At 42.2% G+C, this 18,559-nt stretch overlaps 1 protein-coding gene across 5 annotated transcripts in view; it reads right to left on the bottom strand.

The window, feature by feature from the left end:
* ARHGAP23 (Rho GTPase activating protein 23) overlaps nucleotides 1-18,559 on the bottom strand; it is a 130,980-nt gene that overhangs the window by 71,523 nt on the left and 40,898 nt on the right. For 2 of the 5 annotated variants that reach the window (XM_031966137.1, XM_031966138.1), the window contains exon 1: nucleotides 3,406-3,992. The exons of the other annotated variants lie outside the window; for them this stretch is intronic. In XM_031966137.1, coding sequence (XP_031821997.1) covers nucleotides 3,406-3,591 — 186 coding nt within the window. In that variant the 5' untranslated portion in view covers nucleotides 3,592-3,992. Of the gene's footprint in view, nucleotides 1-3,405; nucleotides 3,993-18,559 lie in introns of those variants that run through there. 5 annotated transcript variants of the gene reach the window in all.

The following is an 18,559-nucleotide window of genomic DNA, read 5'->3' as shown; positions in this document are numbered from 1 at the left end:
GGTTCTCTTTCTGGAAAGGCCCCATTCCTCAATGCTGCATCTTAGAAACCCACCTTCCTTCAAAGCACAGCTCAGAAAAATGTATTCTACAAGAGATCTTTCTTCACATCTCTTAAAATTAATTTGTATCACTTTGCACCTGTGTGCATATTGTACCTTCCTGGTCCCCCATAGAATGTTAAGGGCATGGACTTGGTTGTTATTTCTTGCTTTCTTCCTTCTTTTTTTTTCTTTCCTTCCTTCCTTTATCTTTCTTCTTTCCTTCCTTTCTTTTTGTTATCCACAGCACCTAGCTTTGTATATCAAAGCCAATGAATAAAAGTTGTATTGAATTGAAATAGTGATATGGTTGAAATTTAAAGATCACTAAAAAGAAGGTTGTAAATAATTGACTGGAAATGTCACTTTATTGTTGTTTAGTTGTTTAAATTATATCCGACTCTCCATAATACCATTTTGGGGTTTTCTTATTGAAATATTGGAAAGTGGTTTGCCTCAGTTTCCTTCTCCAGTTCATTTTATAGATAAGGAAATCGAGGCAGTTAATTAAGTGACTTGTCTAGGATCACATAGCTAATTACCATGTGAGGTCACATTTGAATTCAGGTTCAAGACTTCAGTCTTGGTACTCTGTCCTCTCTGCCTCTGTGCCATCTAGCTTCCCTGCTTCATTTTACAGATGAGAAAACTAAAGCTCAGGTGTTATTTGACTTCTACAATGACACAGAGATAATAAGGATCAGAGATCTAATAATAATAATAATAAGGATCAGAGATTTAAACACAGTTTCTCTGACTCCTGGGTGTTCACTTCTACCATACCCTAATGCTTGCAGGTGCTGATAAAGGGGGAGGAAATTGAGTCCCAGGGAAAAATGATGAACTATATCAATTCTCTTTCACAGCAAAGAGAGGGCTCATGGGAACAGAATACAGTATACATAGTCAGGCATGTTCTCCAAATCAGCTGTTTTTATTTAAGTTCTTTTCTCTAACAAAAAAGAAGAGTTCTTTTTGGAAGGTGTGGGTGGAAAATAACAAATGTAAAAACAAAGGGTATCAAATTGAAATGTGTGTGTGTGTGTTTAAACTCGACAGGGGAAAGAATGTTGAAAACAACTAAATAAAATTTTAAAAATTAAAAAAAACAAAGAAGAAAAGACTTAGGAAAGGATATAATTGATGTCTTTAAAAATCTGAAGAGCTATCTTATGCTGGAAGGAACAGATTTGCTCTGTATAGCCTAGAAAGTGGATTAGGACCATTGGGTAAGATAGTATCTTCAGCTGTAGAATAAGGTAACCTGTAAATTGTAAGTCACCGTAAGCAATCATCTGTTCCAAACCATTCCTTTTACATATCAGGAACCTAAGGCTGAGTGGAGGTGAGGATGTGCCCAAAGAAAGGAAAATAGGAAGAAACAGAGTCAGAATTAGAACGCAGGTCTTTCCAATCCAGCATATTCTTTTGGTTCTTGTTTTATTATTATTATTATTATTGTTCCTATAAATCAAATGCATTAGGCATGAGGGATTGAATTCCTTACAGCAGGGCAATAATGGACCGGACTACCTTGTTAGGTAGTGAGCTCCCCTACAATGGAAGTATTCAACAGAGAATGTCAGGAATGTTGTAGAGAGAATTCCAGCATTGTGGGGAAGATAGGACTAGACCTCTGAGGTCTCTTCTAATTTCAAGATTCTGTGATTTTGTGATATCTAATTTCATGTTCTGCGGCTACAGCTGGAGTCTGATCCTTTGATGGAGACTCTGTGAAGTAGAAGGCTACCCCTCTACCACCATTCCCCCTCCACCCCCACTCCCAACCTTGACATCATGGACAATCTAGGTCTCATAGAAGATTATTGAATAGCCCTAGCTCTGGAAGAGGAGAGGAAATATTTACTGGGAATTCTAAGGAAATTTAAAATCTCCGAGATTTCCCAAATTTACTGACCAGGGATAGGGGATGAAAGGAAGCCTCAAGGGAGAAACTACAGCCCTCTTCTATCATGAAGTGGACTGGAAGAAGGAGAATGCTTCTACATAAGTTCTCCATCCTGATTCTGACAGACTTCCTGGGCATCCTCAGAAATTTAAGATGCCCCCCCTTCCCCCACCCCAACCTCACTGCCAAGCCTCTCTACAGCTTTCATTGTCCCTGTGCCATCCCCCGGGGATTATGGTTAAGCCCACAGTTGGCCCTGGGAGGGAAGTGGCCCTGACAGGTCCCTCCATGGGCAATGCCCCTGATGCCCACATATCCAAAGTTATGGTAACTGCCAACAGTTTGGTATGACTCACTCTGGCTTACAATCTAGAAATTTGGGCAAATCTCAGCCCCTCAACACTTTTTACTGAAACTTTTCCTCTTCTTTTCCTTCACTCTCAGGCTTTTCCTTCCTGATCAACTTTCTTGGAGTGGTCATTTTGGCCAAAGCTTCTTGCTTCACCTACAATAACTACTCTATATAAAGATATTCTGTCACACATACCCCATCCCATTAGAGTCACAGTCTTGTAATCCAGCATATCTACACACACACACACACACACACACACACACACCAGAAGTAAGAAATTAAGATCTAGATATGGGAAATCATAGGGGATGAATTTTAGGGTTTTTCCAGTTATCCAAAGATTTGAAAAGTAAGGCAGCTGGGCACGTGGTGGATGGCAATGCCAGGGAACCGAACTCAGGAATCCGGTTCCCCTTCCCCCCAGTTGGCACATGGGAGAATAAAGAGGTCATTGCAGAGAGCAGAGAGTTCATGCTGGGCAATGTGCCCACTGTGACTCATGCCCTACCAGCCTGGTCTATCCCGGACATCGGAAACACACTATCCCCCAACCCCTCTCTGTCCCTTGCCCTGAGGTCACTGCCCACTGATGGGCCATTCTGCCACCTCAGCACTTTGCTGCTGCCAGTCATCACCTTCATCAACAGAGTGGCAGGGTAATGCCTACCAACCCATCCTTCGCCCTGCTTGGCTTCCCTGATGCCCTGTCTCAGCACGTCTCTCCAAATATGTTCCTCCCTCTTTTCATCCGAGACAACTTTAGGGCTGCAGGGCAATAGTGCCCAGTTATATGGCGGAATTACTAGTAGGTGTGAAAAACTTAGGGGTCAGTGAGGTCTGGAAGCTGGCTAGCTAAGCGCCTAAGCTCCCAGGGGATCTCACAACCTTAAACTTCTCCCCTTCACCCTTTTCCTACGTATCTGGAAATCCGTTTGCTTAGGGGCTGCACTTGGCATTGAGAGGACACGGTTCTCTCCTCTTGAGAGAGAAAAGAAATGTCAACCATCCCCCTGCTTCCAGCCCTATAACCTCAGCCTCTCGGGGCTGTAGCTCCCTCCGTACGAGGCCCCCGTGTCCCGTCAGAGTCGGCCGCACGTCTCACCCTGCCCCTAGTAGCTGTCCCCCGACGGTGGAGCCCCGACAGCCACCGGTCTTCGTGGCGGAGACTCGGAAGCCAGAGGCAGCGCGGCTCCGGGGAGCTGCAGTCCACTCCGATTGCCCTCTCCCAGCGCCAGCCTCCGCCCCCGGCCCGCTCCACTCGCCATACTGCCCGACCCACGAGCGACATGGCCCGGGAGCGCGGGGGTGCGAGAGCGGGCGCAGGGCACGAGGGGCCCCGGGAGCAATCCGAGGAAAGGGCCCAGGTTTCCGGAGCCGGACGCGCGGAGGAGGGAGGGGCTCGGCATTCCCCGGAGCGGGAACAACTTCTCTCTCCTCCTCTCCGTCGGGGCCGGGGCTGCTCTGCTCCTCGCCCCGGCCCGCTCCCCTTGGGAGGCGAGCCCAGGGGGGGCCCCTCCCTGGCCCCCGCCCTCCTGAGCCAGGCTGAGCCGTGCTGAGCCAGCTGGAGGGTCCCGGGGTCTAGGGACCGGAGAGGAGCGGGGGGGCCCGGGAGCGGCGCCGTCACCTCCTGAGCCTCTCGCAGCTGAAGGCTCCCAAGCCCGGACACGCCAGCAACTCAGGCAATGGAGCAAACGCCTCCCCCAGCCCAGGGCCGGCCCCCAGCCAGCCCGCGGCCACACAGGCCACCCTCCTCCCCCCCCTCCCCCCCTCCCTCCGCCCAGCGAGCTCCACACGGCTCGGATGCACATATCTCACACACACACACACACACACACACACACACAAACACACACTGCCCAGATGCATTCAGGTTGCACATTTGCTACATTCAGACAAACCTCATTCACACACATTACATGTAGCCTGCACAGACACACATACACATATACACTGTCCAGATGCATTTACTTTGCACATTTGCTATATTCAGGCAAACCCCACAAACACACATGTACCCACACAACACATTACACAAAGCTTGCACAGATACACACCATACAAACCCACCACAGAGCCCTCTCCAAGCCACATATTTAGAGACATAACACACCACAATATTACTCCCCAACCATAAGAGAGTGACACAGTCCTCTTTTTCTATCCCTTAGTTCCTCCCCCTTTCCCCCCCTCTCCCCATGATCTGGAAGAATGATATTGGGTATAATCCCCACAAAAGAGTTGTAAACTTTGTGCACGTGCGCCCGCATGACACACACACACACACACACACACACACACCAACCCTATTTACCCAAGGGAGCCAAACAAAGACCCTACCCAACTCCCACAGGTGGCAGGTTGGCAGCACCCTTACCCTCCCACAATGCCAGCTGCCTGAATGTTCCCTATAACTCATAAATGTGAAGTTAGGGGAAAACTCGGATCCTTAATGTTAGTGTTAATGAAATAGTTTCAGTTGGGGGGAGGTTCTTGTCGAATATCATTGATATTTGATATTTGAGGACTCAAAAACAACTCTCCTTTTCCAATACACAATAACTGAAGTGTCAGGTATGGATGTATTTGTGGGGTAAAGCTGGAGTGTGGGTCCAGGACTGGACCATTACTTGCTCCCATCCTCTTTTTCCAGCCCCCCTCTCCCTTTTACAAGCAGGGGTCTAAGATAGGTCTTTCCTAGGAAGGGGAGAGAAAGCAGGCTTTTGAGGAATAATGTAAGATAAGCATCTCCACATCCCAGACCAGCTACTTCATCCATTGTAGGCTTCCTGGAGAAAGCAAACTAGAGAAGAATCCTGAAGGATGGGAGAGTTTTCAGTTAGAACAACCAGTAATCAGTCTCACGCAGAGTATGAGCTCCCCATCCATCATGGCCTGAGCGAGGCTGCCTCTGACCCTAATCATCATCCAAGCTGGGTGCCTTTCCCAAGTGCTATCATCACCCAGTCCCCTTGTTATTATCATTCTGAGTCAATTCCTCTAGTTGAGGAGTCCAAATTCAGTAAAGAAGAAAAGCAGAGACTAAAAAATGAGGATTAAGGTGGGATAGAGAGACAGGAAACTTAGAGAAATGGGAGCAACTGGGGCGGCAAAGAGAAGCAAAACTGTGGGGAGAGAGAACAGGGGAGACTAATAGGCAAGGTGTAGTGAGACTGAAGGACAGAGCAAGATTTAGACCAAATGTGAGAAGTTGAGAGAAACTTAAGACAGGGAGGGGAGACTGAGGGAAGGAACAGAGACAGAGACCAAAAGTCTGACAGTTGTGAAAAAAACTTAAGACCAAGTAGAGGAAATAAGGGAATAGAGTTGAGGGAGATTAAAGGGATAGTATGGTAAAAACAGGAGGGGATAAAGTAGGGGATAAGGGAATTGAGAAACAAAAGGCAGGGAAGATTGAAGATAAGAAAAAAACTGAAGGGACGGAATATGGGGGAGACTGAGATAAAGAGCATGGAAAGAATGAAATGAGATAGAGATTAAAGAAAGGAGAGAAGAGGGGAGGAAGGGTTAGGATGAGGAATGTGGGGGAGGCCTGGGCTGGCCCGGGCCTAGAGTTGTTTTGTTCTCCTGTTTCCTGTTTGCAGGCTAAGCTGGGCCCCCTGTGCAGGAGTCACCCCCACCCCCACCCCCGGGGGGCGGAAGCCGGGACGGGAAGAGTGAGGCAGTCACAGGGGCTGAGTCAGGAGGGATTCAGGACACAGAAGGAACAGTTCAACACTGGGAAAACCAGTGCCTGGGGGGAGCCTGGAGCTGGTACCCCTCCCACTCCAGGACTTCCTAGGGGAATCTAACTCCTCCAAGAATTTCAGGTTTGGGGTCCCTCTCCCCTTCTCCCTCCTTAAATCCTTCCAAGGATTAGCCAGGCTAGACCCTTTGATTCCAGAAGGAGGGATCTCAAATAGTCTTCTTATATTTTCTTTACCTCTACTCACACTGGCCCCTTCACCTACTGCCTATAGAAAGAACACTTTCTCTTTCAAACCTGCAAGATTTATTCAGGGGCAGCAGATTCATCCACTTGCCTCTTCATCTAGTTCGAATACACACACACACATATACACACCCCACCACTTCCAATCCTGTTAACCTCTATCCCTCCTTCAGCTAATTATCCATTCTTGCACTCCAGAAATATTGAAAGTAAATGTACCATCCCTATGAATCCCATGAATCCTAGTAAATTTTGATTTTCCTATCACTTGTACTGAAGAGGTAAGGGAAGGAAGAAAGGAAATAAACATTTATTAAGCGCTTCCTATATTCCAGGGACATGGTAAGGATTTAGGATGAGAGTGGAATGGAGAGGAAGGTATTGATATTTTCATTCTATCCCAGACTGAGAGAGAGAAATCCTGAAACTGTATCAGCCATATGTCATGCTCAGCCAGTTTCCTAAACTGAGGTGAGAAGTGGGCTTGTAAAAAGTATAGCAAACCAAATAACTTCCCTTACTCCTGTCCCATCCCATTCTTCCCAGCTCCCTTTTAGAAAGATTAGGTTGGAGAGACCACTGAGGCTCACCATCTGGAAGAGAGGGGAGGGGTCTCTGATGCCTCTTGTCCCTCTGCCTCAAGCCTCAGCATTTCCTCTGGGAAAGGAATGTGGGGTGGGCAAAGGAGGGAGGTGGGGGAAGGGGGCCAAGCACTTCAAAATACCAGGCGTTGCTGAGATTCTATTCTGAGGCTTCCTGCCACAGGAGCCCCACCTCCCCCCACCCAATAACTTCTTCCAAGTCCTTCTCCCCCCCAAAACCAAGAATGACCCAACAGACTTTCTGGCATCCCTACTACTTGACCATTCCTCAATTTTCTCTGCCCCTCAACCAATCCAATCTAGTCTCCTAGCGATGAATAAATAAGAAGAACCACTCTGGGGAAGAAGGATAAGAACCTATAACATATATCCCCGATTCTCATTCTGACCTACCTTTCCTTGGAGCTGGTACTAAAGTGAAGGGGGGGAGAAGGAAGGGGAGATGATTTAGTCCTTTCTGCAGCCTAATACCACCAGCCTCTCTTCTTGCAACCGCTCTCTTTAGAATGTCATCTTACAAATCTGACACTTCATTGTTTTCAGAACTCCGGTTTACCCCCTCAATCTTCTCAGGCAGCCCATTCCATTTTTAGATAACGATATAGATTTTTTTCCCCTTACATTAAGTCTAAATTTGTTACTTTTCACCTTCCACCCATTGCTATTTCCGTCCCTTTGGCTGAACAGAACAACTTTTTTTTTTCTCTTTCACATGACAGGCAGCTGTCACCCTGCCCCCCAAGTTTTTTTATTTCTGGGCAAAATCTCCCCAGTTCTTTCAGCTATCCTTATAGGACATAATTTCACCTCTCACATCCTGAAAATATTTCCTTAGCTTATTAGCAAACTTTGCACTCAGAACTGAATGTGGTGCTCCAAATGTGATCTGACCGACTGTCAGAATAGAGTGGGACTATCACTTTCCTAAATCCTGAACTGTATGTCTTGTTTTTGTTTTTGATAGGCAATTGGAGTTAAGTGGCTTGCCCAGGGTCACACAGCTAATATCTGAGGTAAAAATTTGAATTCAGGTTCTCCTGACTTTAGGGCTGGAGTTCTGTCCTCTGTGCCACCTAGCTGCCTGCTCACCTTTAAAAAAAATTTTTTTTCAAAATACATGCAAAGATACTTTTTTTTTCATCATTCACCCTTGCAAAACCTTGTGTTCCGATATTTTCTCCATCCCTCCCCACCTTTCCTCTCACCTAGACAGCAAGTAATCTATTATAGGTTAAACATGTATAATTCTCCTAAACATATTTTCACACTTATCATGTTGCATAAGAAAAATTGGATCATAAAGGGGGGAAAATGCCTCTCTCTTTTTTTTTTGTTTGCTTATTTTTTATACTGTGCTTTCTTTATGATATTATTCTAGTTCTCCCAAACGTGACCTCTAGCTTCTCCATGTCCTTCTCAAAATGTGGTCCAGATCAAGGCAATAGCAATAGCATTGCTGTTGGGACGTTTTCTTTTAACATAGCCTTAAAATTAATTGCATTTACTTCTTTTAATTTTATTTTTCTTGAGGATTTTTTAGGGGGGCAAGATCTATGTTTTCTTTCGCAACATGACTTTTGTGGAAATGTTTTGTCTAATTTCACATGTACCTTCTCAGTGGGGCTGGAGGGGAGATGGAGAGAATTTGAAACTCAACGTTTTAAAAACAAATGTTTGAAAATGTTTTACATGTAACTAGGGAAAATAAAAATATTAAAGAAAAATTAATTGCATTAATTTTTTCAGTTGCCATATCACATGGGTGATTCATACCTAAGATGCAGTCCACTAAAATCCCTAGTCTTTTTCAGACCAGCTGTTATCTAGTCATACTTGCCCCTTTTGTATTTATGAAGTTGACTTTTTTTTTTAACTTTTTATTGACAGAGCCCATGCCTGGGTAGTTTTTTTTACAGCATTATCCCTTGCACTCATTTCTGTTCCAACTTCTCCCCTCCCTCCCTTCACCCCCTCCCCCAAATAGCAAGCAGTCCTATACAAGTTAAATATGTCACAGTGTAGCCTAGATACAATATATGTGTGCAGAACCGAACAGTTCTCTTGTTGCACAGGAAGAATTGGATTCAGAAGGTAAAAATAACCTGGGAAGAAAAACAAAAATGCAAACAGTTTACATTCATTTCCCAGTGTTCTTTCTTTGAGTGCAGCAGCTTCTGTCCATCCTTGATCTATTGAGACTGAGTTAGATCTTCTCTTTGTCAAAGAATCCACTTTCATCAGAATACATCCTCATACAGTATCGTTGTTGAGGTCTATAATGATCTTCTGGTTCTGCTCATTTCACTTTGCATCAGTTCATGTAAGTCTCATCAATTCTCTCTGTATTCATCTTGCTGGTCATTTCTTACAGAACAATAATATTGCATAACATTCATATACCACAATTTACCCAATCATTCTCCAATTGATGGGCATCCATTCATTTTCCAGCTTCTAGCCACTACAAACAGGGCTGCCACAAACATTCTGGCACATACAGGTCCCTTTCCCTTCTTTAGTATCTCTTTGGGGTATAAGCATGAATTTGACTTTTTAACCAGAGTAACACTTTACATTTATCCCTACCAGATTTAATCTTATTCCATTCACCCATCGTTCTACCTGTTGTAGGTCTTTTCAAATTCTTTACTGTAACCCACTAAGCTAGCCATTCTAGCTTGGTGTTATCTATTCCTTTCCTTATGTCATTGATAAAAATGTTAAGTTGCATTGGGCAAAACAAAGATCTCTGGGGTCTTCAACTGAAAAATCTATGAACTATGAATCAAAATGATTAGTGACTATTTTTGAGATGTGACTGATAGTTCAACCAAACCTGTTTAGCCTACATCTCTCGATTTCTTTTCTCCTTCAATGATGACATGAGTGACTTTATCGAATGTTTTTCTAAAATCTAGGTATTGTACACCATCTTCACTTTAGTTTGACATGACCTATTCTTGAAGCTATTCTGGCTCTCTGGCATTATCTCTTTTTTTCTGGATTTTCAGCAACTCTCCCTTTATCTCAACCTAAGAATATGGGTTGCTCAGAGAGGACTATCACCTCTGGTATGAGGGCTTGACAAGCCCTTTTCAAGGCTGCTCATCCACCTTTGTTGTCCACCTTTACCCAACTGTCACCTGTGATGTATGTATCATTGGTCCTCTTTAAAAATGGTCAATCACATGTACAAAAATGTTTTTAGTGGCCCTTTTTGTAGTGGCAAGGAACTGGAAATTGAGGGGATGTCCACCCATTGGGGAATGACTGAATAAGTTATAGTATATGTATGTAATGGAATATATTATTCTATGAAGAAATGATGAACAGGCTGATTTCAGAAAAGCCCGGGAAGATCTATATGAACTGCTGCTGAGTAAAGTGAGGAGAATCAGGAGGACATTGTACACAGCAACAAGATTATGTGTTGATCAACTGTGATGGACTTAGCTCAACAATTCTGTGATTCAAGATAATTCCAATAGGTTTCAGATGGAAAATGCCATCTGCATCCAGAGAGAGAACTATGGAGACTGAGTGTAGATCAAAGTATAGTATTTTCATTTTTGTGTTTGTGTGTTTGGTTTTTTTTTCCTTTCTCACAGTTTTTTTTCTCTTTTGGACAGATTTTTCTTGCACAATTTGACAAATATGAAAATATGTTTACCCAAAAAGATACTAAAGAAGGGAAAGGGACCTGTATGTGCCAAAATGTTTGTGACAGCCCTGTTTGTAGTGGCTAGAAACTGGAAAATGAATGGATGCCCATCAATTGGAGAATGGTTGGGTAAATTGTGGTATATGAATATTATGGAATAGTATTGTTCTGTAAGAAATGACCAGCAGGATGAATACAGAGACGCTTGGAGAGACTTACATGAACTGATGCTGAGTGAAATGAACAGAACTAAAAGATCATTATATACTTCAACAACGATACTGTATGAGGATGTATTTTGATGGAAGCGGATTTCTTTGACAAAGAAAAGACTCAGTTTCAATTGATCAATGATGGACAGAAGCAGCTATACCCAAAGAAAGAACACTGGGAAATGAATGTAAACTGTTTGCATTTTTTGTTTTTCTTCCCGGGTTACTTTTACCTTCTGAATCCAATTCTTCCTGTGCAACAAGAGAACTGTTCGGTTCTGCACACATATATTGTATCTAAGATATACTGTGACCTGTATAGGACTGCTTGCCATCTGGAGGAGGGGGTGAGGGAGGAAGGAAAAATCGGAACAGAAGTGAGTGCAAGGGATAATGTTGTAAAAAATTACCCAGGCATGGGTTCTGTCAATAAAAAGTTATAATTATTAAAAACAAAAAAATTAAATTAAATTTTAAAAAAAGAAAATATGTTTAAAAGAATTGCACTTATCAGATTACTTGCTATCTTGGGGAGGGGAGATTTAAAGGAGAGAGGGAGAAAAATCTGGAACATAAATTCTTACAAAAATGATTGTTGAAAACTATCTTTATGTGTAATTGGAAAATAAAATATAATTTAAAATTTAAAAAACAAAGAAAAAAGAAAATAAAGTTCAAACAACAATAATTCTCCAAGATTATAAATTTTTTTTTGGTGAGGGGAGAATAAGACAATAAGAATTAAGTGACTTGCCCAGGGTTATACAGCTATTAAGTAGTTGTCACATTTGAACTCAGATTCTCCTGACTTCAGGGCTTGTGCTCTATCCACTGTAACATCTAGCAGCTTCCATGACTATGAGTTTCACAGACAGTGATAGTCTCCCTTGTTAAGAATAAGTTCTTCACTGAGGGCTCTTTGTCCCTAATAAAATAACAAGTTTAGTAAGCAAAATAATATCAATGATAGAGAAGAGCATGGTATTTTGAGTGGAGAGCTGACCTTGGATGATGAGGCTGGCAGATCTGGGTTCAAGTCTTCCCTTTGACCCATTCAGGTGGTGTAACCCTTCATAAATCACTTATATTCTCTAATTTTCATAGAAGTTTCTGATTTGCAATAATAGAATTTCTTTACCAGGAAGTTTCTTATATCATCAAAATAAAAGGTTCAGCCATTGTGCCTAATAATAACAGCTGATTTTATATAGTATTTTATAGCTTACAAAGCACATTACATATAGTATCTCATTTAAATCCCACAACAATCTGGTAGGATGACTAATCCTACCAGAGGTCTGATAATTTCCTCTAAGGAAATTGAGACTCATATAGGTAAGAGACTTACTTGTCCAGGGACACACAGCTAAGAAATATCAAATGTAGGATTTGAACTCAGGAGCTTCTGTCCATTGCCCCTTACTGCCTCTCACTTGAATCTTTTGACTTTCAATCTAGTATTTCTTTCCCTTGTCCCATGTTGATCCTTACCTTTTAGAACCCTGGGGTAGAGGTGAGCCTGGGCTCCATTCTCAAATACAACAATTCTTTACCTCTTTAAAATTAGGGAGATCAAGGAGCAAGGTTTGAGGGAGCCTGTATCTTGTATAGAGAGCACATGGTTTAGTGGGGGCAAGGATACAAGAGCCAATAGAAAAACTAATTTGATAGACATTCCTTTGGACTGAGTTGGTGGAGGGAGGGGGAAGAGAGGAAGTCTTGCCCAGAGACTGGAGAATGAAGGAGATGACCTTGGAAGAAGGAGGAGACCTTCCTTCTAGCCCAAGAGTCAAGAGATAGAGAGTGAGGGGGGAAAGCGAGTTGGGAATGTTGATAGTGGCTGAGAGATGGGAGGGAGCAGGAAGTAAGAGTGAAGGGCCCCCAAGGATCAGGAATCACCCTCTTTCCTTCCTTCCTTCAATCGGATCCCCTTCCCTTCCCAGAAATGCAAACTTAGTATGGGTTGGGGGTGGGCTATGTATCTCAGTTAAATACTCAAGAGCTTGGTCCAAAGTTATTCAGTAATCCCGAATAATTACATATACAGGAAGGGGGGGGGGAGGGTAAGTAAAGAAAAGAAAAGAATGGAAAAAAGAAAAGAAGAAGGGAGGGAAGAAAGAAAGAAGGAAGGGAGTCACAACATAAATATACAACAGCTATAGAACATTGGAAGGGCTCAGTATATTGGCAGTATACTGCCACACACAGTACATACACACTCCAAATCTCCAGTCTCACCAACCAAATTAATTGCGCACTCAGCAGGCATGTATAAAATGTGATACCAAACAAATTCCATGCATGTTCCATCCCCATGCCTATGAACCCCTGCCCCAGTCCCCTCCTTCAAGGACAACCACCCCCTCAGTCCTTTCCCCGCCCTTTTACCCCACAATGGGTGCCTGGTTCCCAGCATTGCCTGTCCTGTGGCTCCCCTGCCAACGTGCCCTAACAAGCCAAGCCACTGAGCCGGCCAAGCAAGACTGTCTACTCCCTGCACCCCTCTCCCCACCCCCAACCCATCTTCTTCACAAATCACAGAGAACAAAGTAGCCCAGAGGGAGGAGATGACCAAAATGACCTTTCCAGGTCCCCAGTCCTTTTGGGACTTCAGGGTCCCTCTGGTTTGCATGGTTGCGTCACTCTTCCCATATACTCAACACCTCAATTGATTATCCTTCAAGGTCCCTAAAGTAACACCTGGATTCAATTTTCATCTTAACTTCTCTTCTGCTAATACAACTCTCATGATCAAGGTCTTGATCCAGCTACCACCCTGGCTGATCCCACAGGTTTGTGAATCTTCAGCTCTCACATAATTCTCTTCCCCTATTCATTTATTCTCTCATTTACTCACTCACTCACTCACTCACTCACTCACTCACTCATTCCTTCAACAAATACATATTGAACATCTCCTACATCAATTACCATTAATCCATAAACCATCTACCATTTATAAGGGACTCCTATGTGACAGGCATTGTGTTCAACTAAGTACTGGTGGAGCACAGCAGATCTTATTCTCAAGGAGTTTGAAATCTAACTGGGGAAAAATATGCAAATAACATTGTACCAGCAATTTAGAGACAGGATAAATTGACAATCTCAGAGGGAAGGGATTAAAATTAGGGAGAAATAGAAAAGGAGGAGAGACTTTTTTTGGTAGAAAATGGGGCTTTACCTGAGACATGAAGGAAGCCAGGAGGTGGAGATGAGGTAGAAGAGCATTCAAGGAGGGATAAATAGCCAGTGAAAATGAAATGTCAGATAATAATATAATAAACCCTCAAAAGGCAGTTGGCCCAGGACCTACTGCTGGTCAATCAATGACAATCCCAGTGATTTGAATTTAAGATAACGTCCTAGCCCATAAACACCATGTTATCTTGCCAGGTTTCAGTGATCAAAAGGTAAGGATATGATATCCCTCTTTTGAGAGGAAAGGGAAGGGAAAGAAGAAAGAAAAGAAAACTAAGAAAAAGAAAAGCAAGGATATTGAGACACAGTATATACATCCAGGTACAGAGACATATGGAGAAAGACACACAGATACAAACCCAGAAGAAGGCACATAATGGATTGACACATGCATACATGCAAATACACTTAAATACACTTAGACATGATGACACACTTTCAGTGCCATTGAGTTGGCTTCCTACCCACATAACCTGGAAGTGTGGGGGAAGAAACTTCATTAATCATTGAGTTAATTCACTAGGGTGATAGTAGAAGGGGGCTCCAAGCTTTTCCCGTATGATTTATAAGAGATTAAAGCTTTATCTGTTTGAGGTTCCCGGGATAGAAAGAATAGGATAGTGAAGTTGCTAACCACAGCAGTGGAGCCAGCTTCTCCAGTATGGAGTTAAGGGGAGGGGTCTTGAGGAGAGGAGGAGCAGTCAAGGAAAGGGAGGGGAGACAGAAGCAGGAGGAGGGAAATGATCAGCATTTCCCCACAAGCCTCGATGACCATGGAGCCCACAGACAGTAGGAAATAAGCAGTTTCAGAAAGGGTGAGTCCGGAGTCCTACCACAAAATAAACATAAAGGCATTTTCTGGATCAGCTGAGGAAGGGGGAAGGGAAGACTTGTTTCAAATCCCTTCCCCCTCTAGCAGGAAGCCTTCCCAGATTAACTTCATCTTTCATCTTTCCTTTCATCTTTTCCTTTGACTCCTCATTCTTCTCTTTCTCCTCCCCATTCCCAGCACTAATATCCACAAACTGTTTTCTATGGTTGTTCATAACATGTACTGTCAGAGCTGGATAGGGCCTCAGAGATAAGTTGTGCAGCCCAAGTCCCTTATGTACACAGGGAGAAAGTGAGGCCCAGTGAGAGGCAGTAAGTTTAGAAACTGAACACAAATCCATCTTCTCATCCCCAGTCCCCTATTTATCTCTACTTCAATCCATCTACCTCATAGTCACTAAAGTGAATTTCCTAACTATTCTATTGTCCCACTCAATAAATTCCAAAAGGTTTCCTATTATCTGTAGGATTAAATATAAATTAAATTAAACACAAATCCCTCTCTTCCATATTTAGAGACCTTTGCAACATGGTTCCAATCTACCTTTCCAACTTTATTATATATTACCCCCATTTTCTACACACCAACCCAGTCTTCTTACAGTTCCTCAAATATACCTCTCTATTTCTACTCTCCATGACTTTTTCCTGGCTGTCTCCATAGCCTGGGAGACACTCCCACTTTAATTTTATCTTCTTAGATTCTCTATTTTCCCCTTTAAAATTCAGCTTAAGTGCCACTTTCTAAGAAAGCCTTTTCTAATAGGCCAGATACTAGTGTCTCCCTTATTACTTTTTTATTTATCTTTATAAACTTATATATGTATATATTTTCTCAAGATGTGACACTTTCTCTAAGTGTCACAGTAGATAAAGTGCTGACCTGGAGTCAGGAAGATTCATCTATCTGATTTCAAATTTGGTTTCAGATATTTACTAGCTGTGTGACCCTGAGCAAGTCACTTACCCCTCTCTGCCTCAGTTTCCTCAACTGTAAAATAAGCTGGAAAAGAAAATGGCAAACTACTCCAGTATCTTTGACAAGTAAATTCTACATGGGATCACAAAGAATCAGATATGACTGAAATGACTAAACAGCAATAATATAATTAGGATCCTTGAGGGCAAAAATTATTCCGTTTTCTCTTTGTAATACCTGGCGCCTAGTACTGTACTTGGTACAAAGTAAGCACCCAACAAAGTGCTTGTAATGGATTGGAGGAGCTTGGGATATCAAATACTACCACATGCTCCTTTTCTCCGTCACTTCTCCCCAGTAAGTACCTACCTATGGCTGAGCTGGGTATGCCCAAATACAGATATTGTCTTGTGTGTTCTTAAGGGACAGAGACAGAGTGAAATTCCAAGAGGTAATACTGAATCAATGAAGGAGAAGAAGCTGAGCAACTGGAAGCAGGGAGACAGAACAAAGAAAGGGAATATTTACCACGTTCCAGTCATAGGAAACTCTAAGACATGACACATACATATCCAAGACAGTTTCTAAGCCTTGCAGGAGTAACACTGTTACGGTATTATAAAAGATGTGTGAATGGATACAAAGTAAAGTAAGTGTAGCCAAGAAAACAACACTGACAAGACTATAGTGATGCAAATGGAATTTCTGCCATAAAATAATTGAAAATAAGCTTAGTCCCAAAGAAGAAATACAGAAAGACACTTCCCTCCATGGCTTGTGGGGAAGCGAAGGGAACAGGGTATCAGTTTTGATTTTTTTTTTTTCTCTTTTTCTTTTTCCTTTTTAAACTTTTTTTGTTATAAGGAATAATTCTCTGGGATAGGAAGAGGGTTAAGGGACACAAGGAAATCTTGATTATATAAAAAGAGAAAACAAAAGTAAAATCTATTTTAAAAATAAATAGTATTGAATGAATGAATATATACTGAGGTGGTATGAACTTTGTGTTTGTGTCTCTGGGGTCTGAGGTACACATTTGAGAGGTAGATTGGAGAGTGAGCTAGGGGAGGGAGAAAGCATGCTGTGATGATGTGATAGGATGCCAGTTCCATTAGAATGAGATTCTAACCAACCGAGCTCCTCATCATATTGCCTAAGATCCAGTTATCATTCTTATCCTCATTGGCTCCATCTTAGACTTAGACTTAGGCTCCAGATCTAATTGGTGAGCTTTCCCTACCTAGTCTTGCCAAGAATCAAGCATCCATTCCACTCCCTCTGCCCTTCTTCTCCTCACTTCATGTGTTGTCTTCCATTTGAAATGTAAATTCCTTGAGGGCAGGTATTGTTTGTATTTATCTCCAGCACTTAGCACAGGGCTTGACAAATAGTAATCATTTAATAAGTAAGTCTCTTAATCTATCCAGTCAGATGTTCACACACAAAGTCATACAGACACTGAATGTATATTCATGTGCTTGTTCACACAAAACACCCAAATTCATCCAGACATGTAGTGTTGGAGGTAGAAAAAGGCCAGGATTTGAGATTCAGGAGACTTGGGCTTCTTCCCAGTTCCAACAGATACAAGTTGCATGATCATGAACATGTCATTTCCTTTCTCTTAGACTTCATTTTCTCATCTACATAATGGAGACAATACTTGTGCTATCTACAGGTGGGGCTTTTGGAGAAGTACTCTATAATCCTTAAAACATCATAGAAATCTAAGTTACTGCTACGAGTAACTCACACATCCAGTCAGATCTCTGTGGACAGCAGAGCCCTCTGCTGGCACAATCCTGGCATTTTCCCCTCCCTTATACCACTCAGATTCAAGCTTTTTAAATTTCTTTCTCGCTCTACTTTCCTAATATCCACATTCCTCGTTCACCCTGAACTCAATTGCCCTAGAGTTTACAGTATTCACTCCACGTATCTGGCCTGTTGCCAAAACTTCTCATTTTTACCTTCATTTTCTACCTCTCCTATATATCTATCCCCTTGTTACCGATCTGGTTCATGAGCTCATCACTTCCTGCTGGGAATATTACAGTGGCCTTCTAGTTGGTTTCCCTGACTCAAGTCTTTCCCCACTGTCATTTGTCCTCCACTTTGCTGCCCAAGTGATTTTCCTAAAGTACAGATCTGACCACATCACCTTCTTATTCAATAAACTCCAATGCTTCCCTGTTACCTCCATGATCAAATATAAAATGTTCTTTTTTTGGCATTCAAAACCCTTCACCAACAATTTTTACATGATTGTACATATATAGCCTATATCAAATTGCTTGCCATCTTCATGAGGGGAGATAGGAAAAAAGAAGGGAGAATATTTGGAACTCAATTTTTTTTCAAATTTAAAATCCTCTTTTGCCTTTATTTTTTTTTTAATTTTCAATAGCATTTTATTTTTCTAAATACATGTAAAGATAGTTTTCAACATTAATTTTTTAAGACTTGTGTTCAAATTTTTCTCCCTCCCTCCTTAAGACCACAAGTAATCTAATATAGGTTAAATATGTGCAATTCTTTAAAATATTTCCATATTTGTTGCATAAGAAAAATCAGACCAAAGGGGGAAAAACATGAGAAAGAAAAATAAACAAGCAAAAAAAAAAAAGGTGAAAATACTATGCTTTTCAGTGTTACTACTGGGATTATATCCCAAAGAGATTATAAAGAAGGGAAAGGGACCTGTATGTGCACGAATGTTTGTGGCAGCCCTTTTTGTAGTGGCTAGAAACTGGAAACTGAATGGATGTCCATCAGTTGGAGAATGGCTGAATAAATTGTGGTATATGAAAATTATGGAATATTACTGTTCTGTAAGAAATGACCAACAGGATGATTTCAGAAAGGCCTGGAGAGACTTACA

Source organism: Sarcophilus harrisii, chromosome 4, assembly GCF_902635505.1.
Source record: "Sarcophilus harrisii chromosome 4, mSarHar1.11, whole genome shotgun sequence".
NCBI classification, from domain to species: Eukaryota; Metazoa; Chordata; class Mammalia; order Dasyuromorphia; family Dasyuridae; genus Sarcophilus; species Sarcophilus harrisii.
Note: the sequence above shows the minus strand (reverse complement) of the source record. Positions and strands in the feature narration are given on the sequence as shown.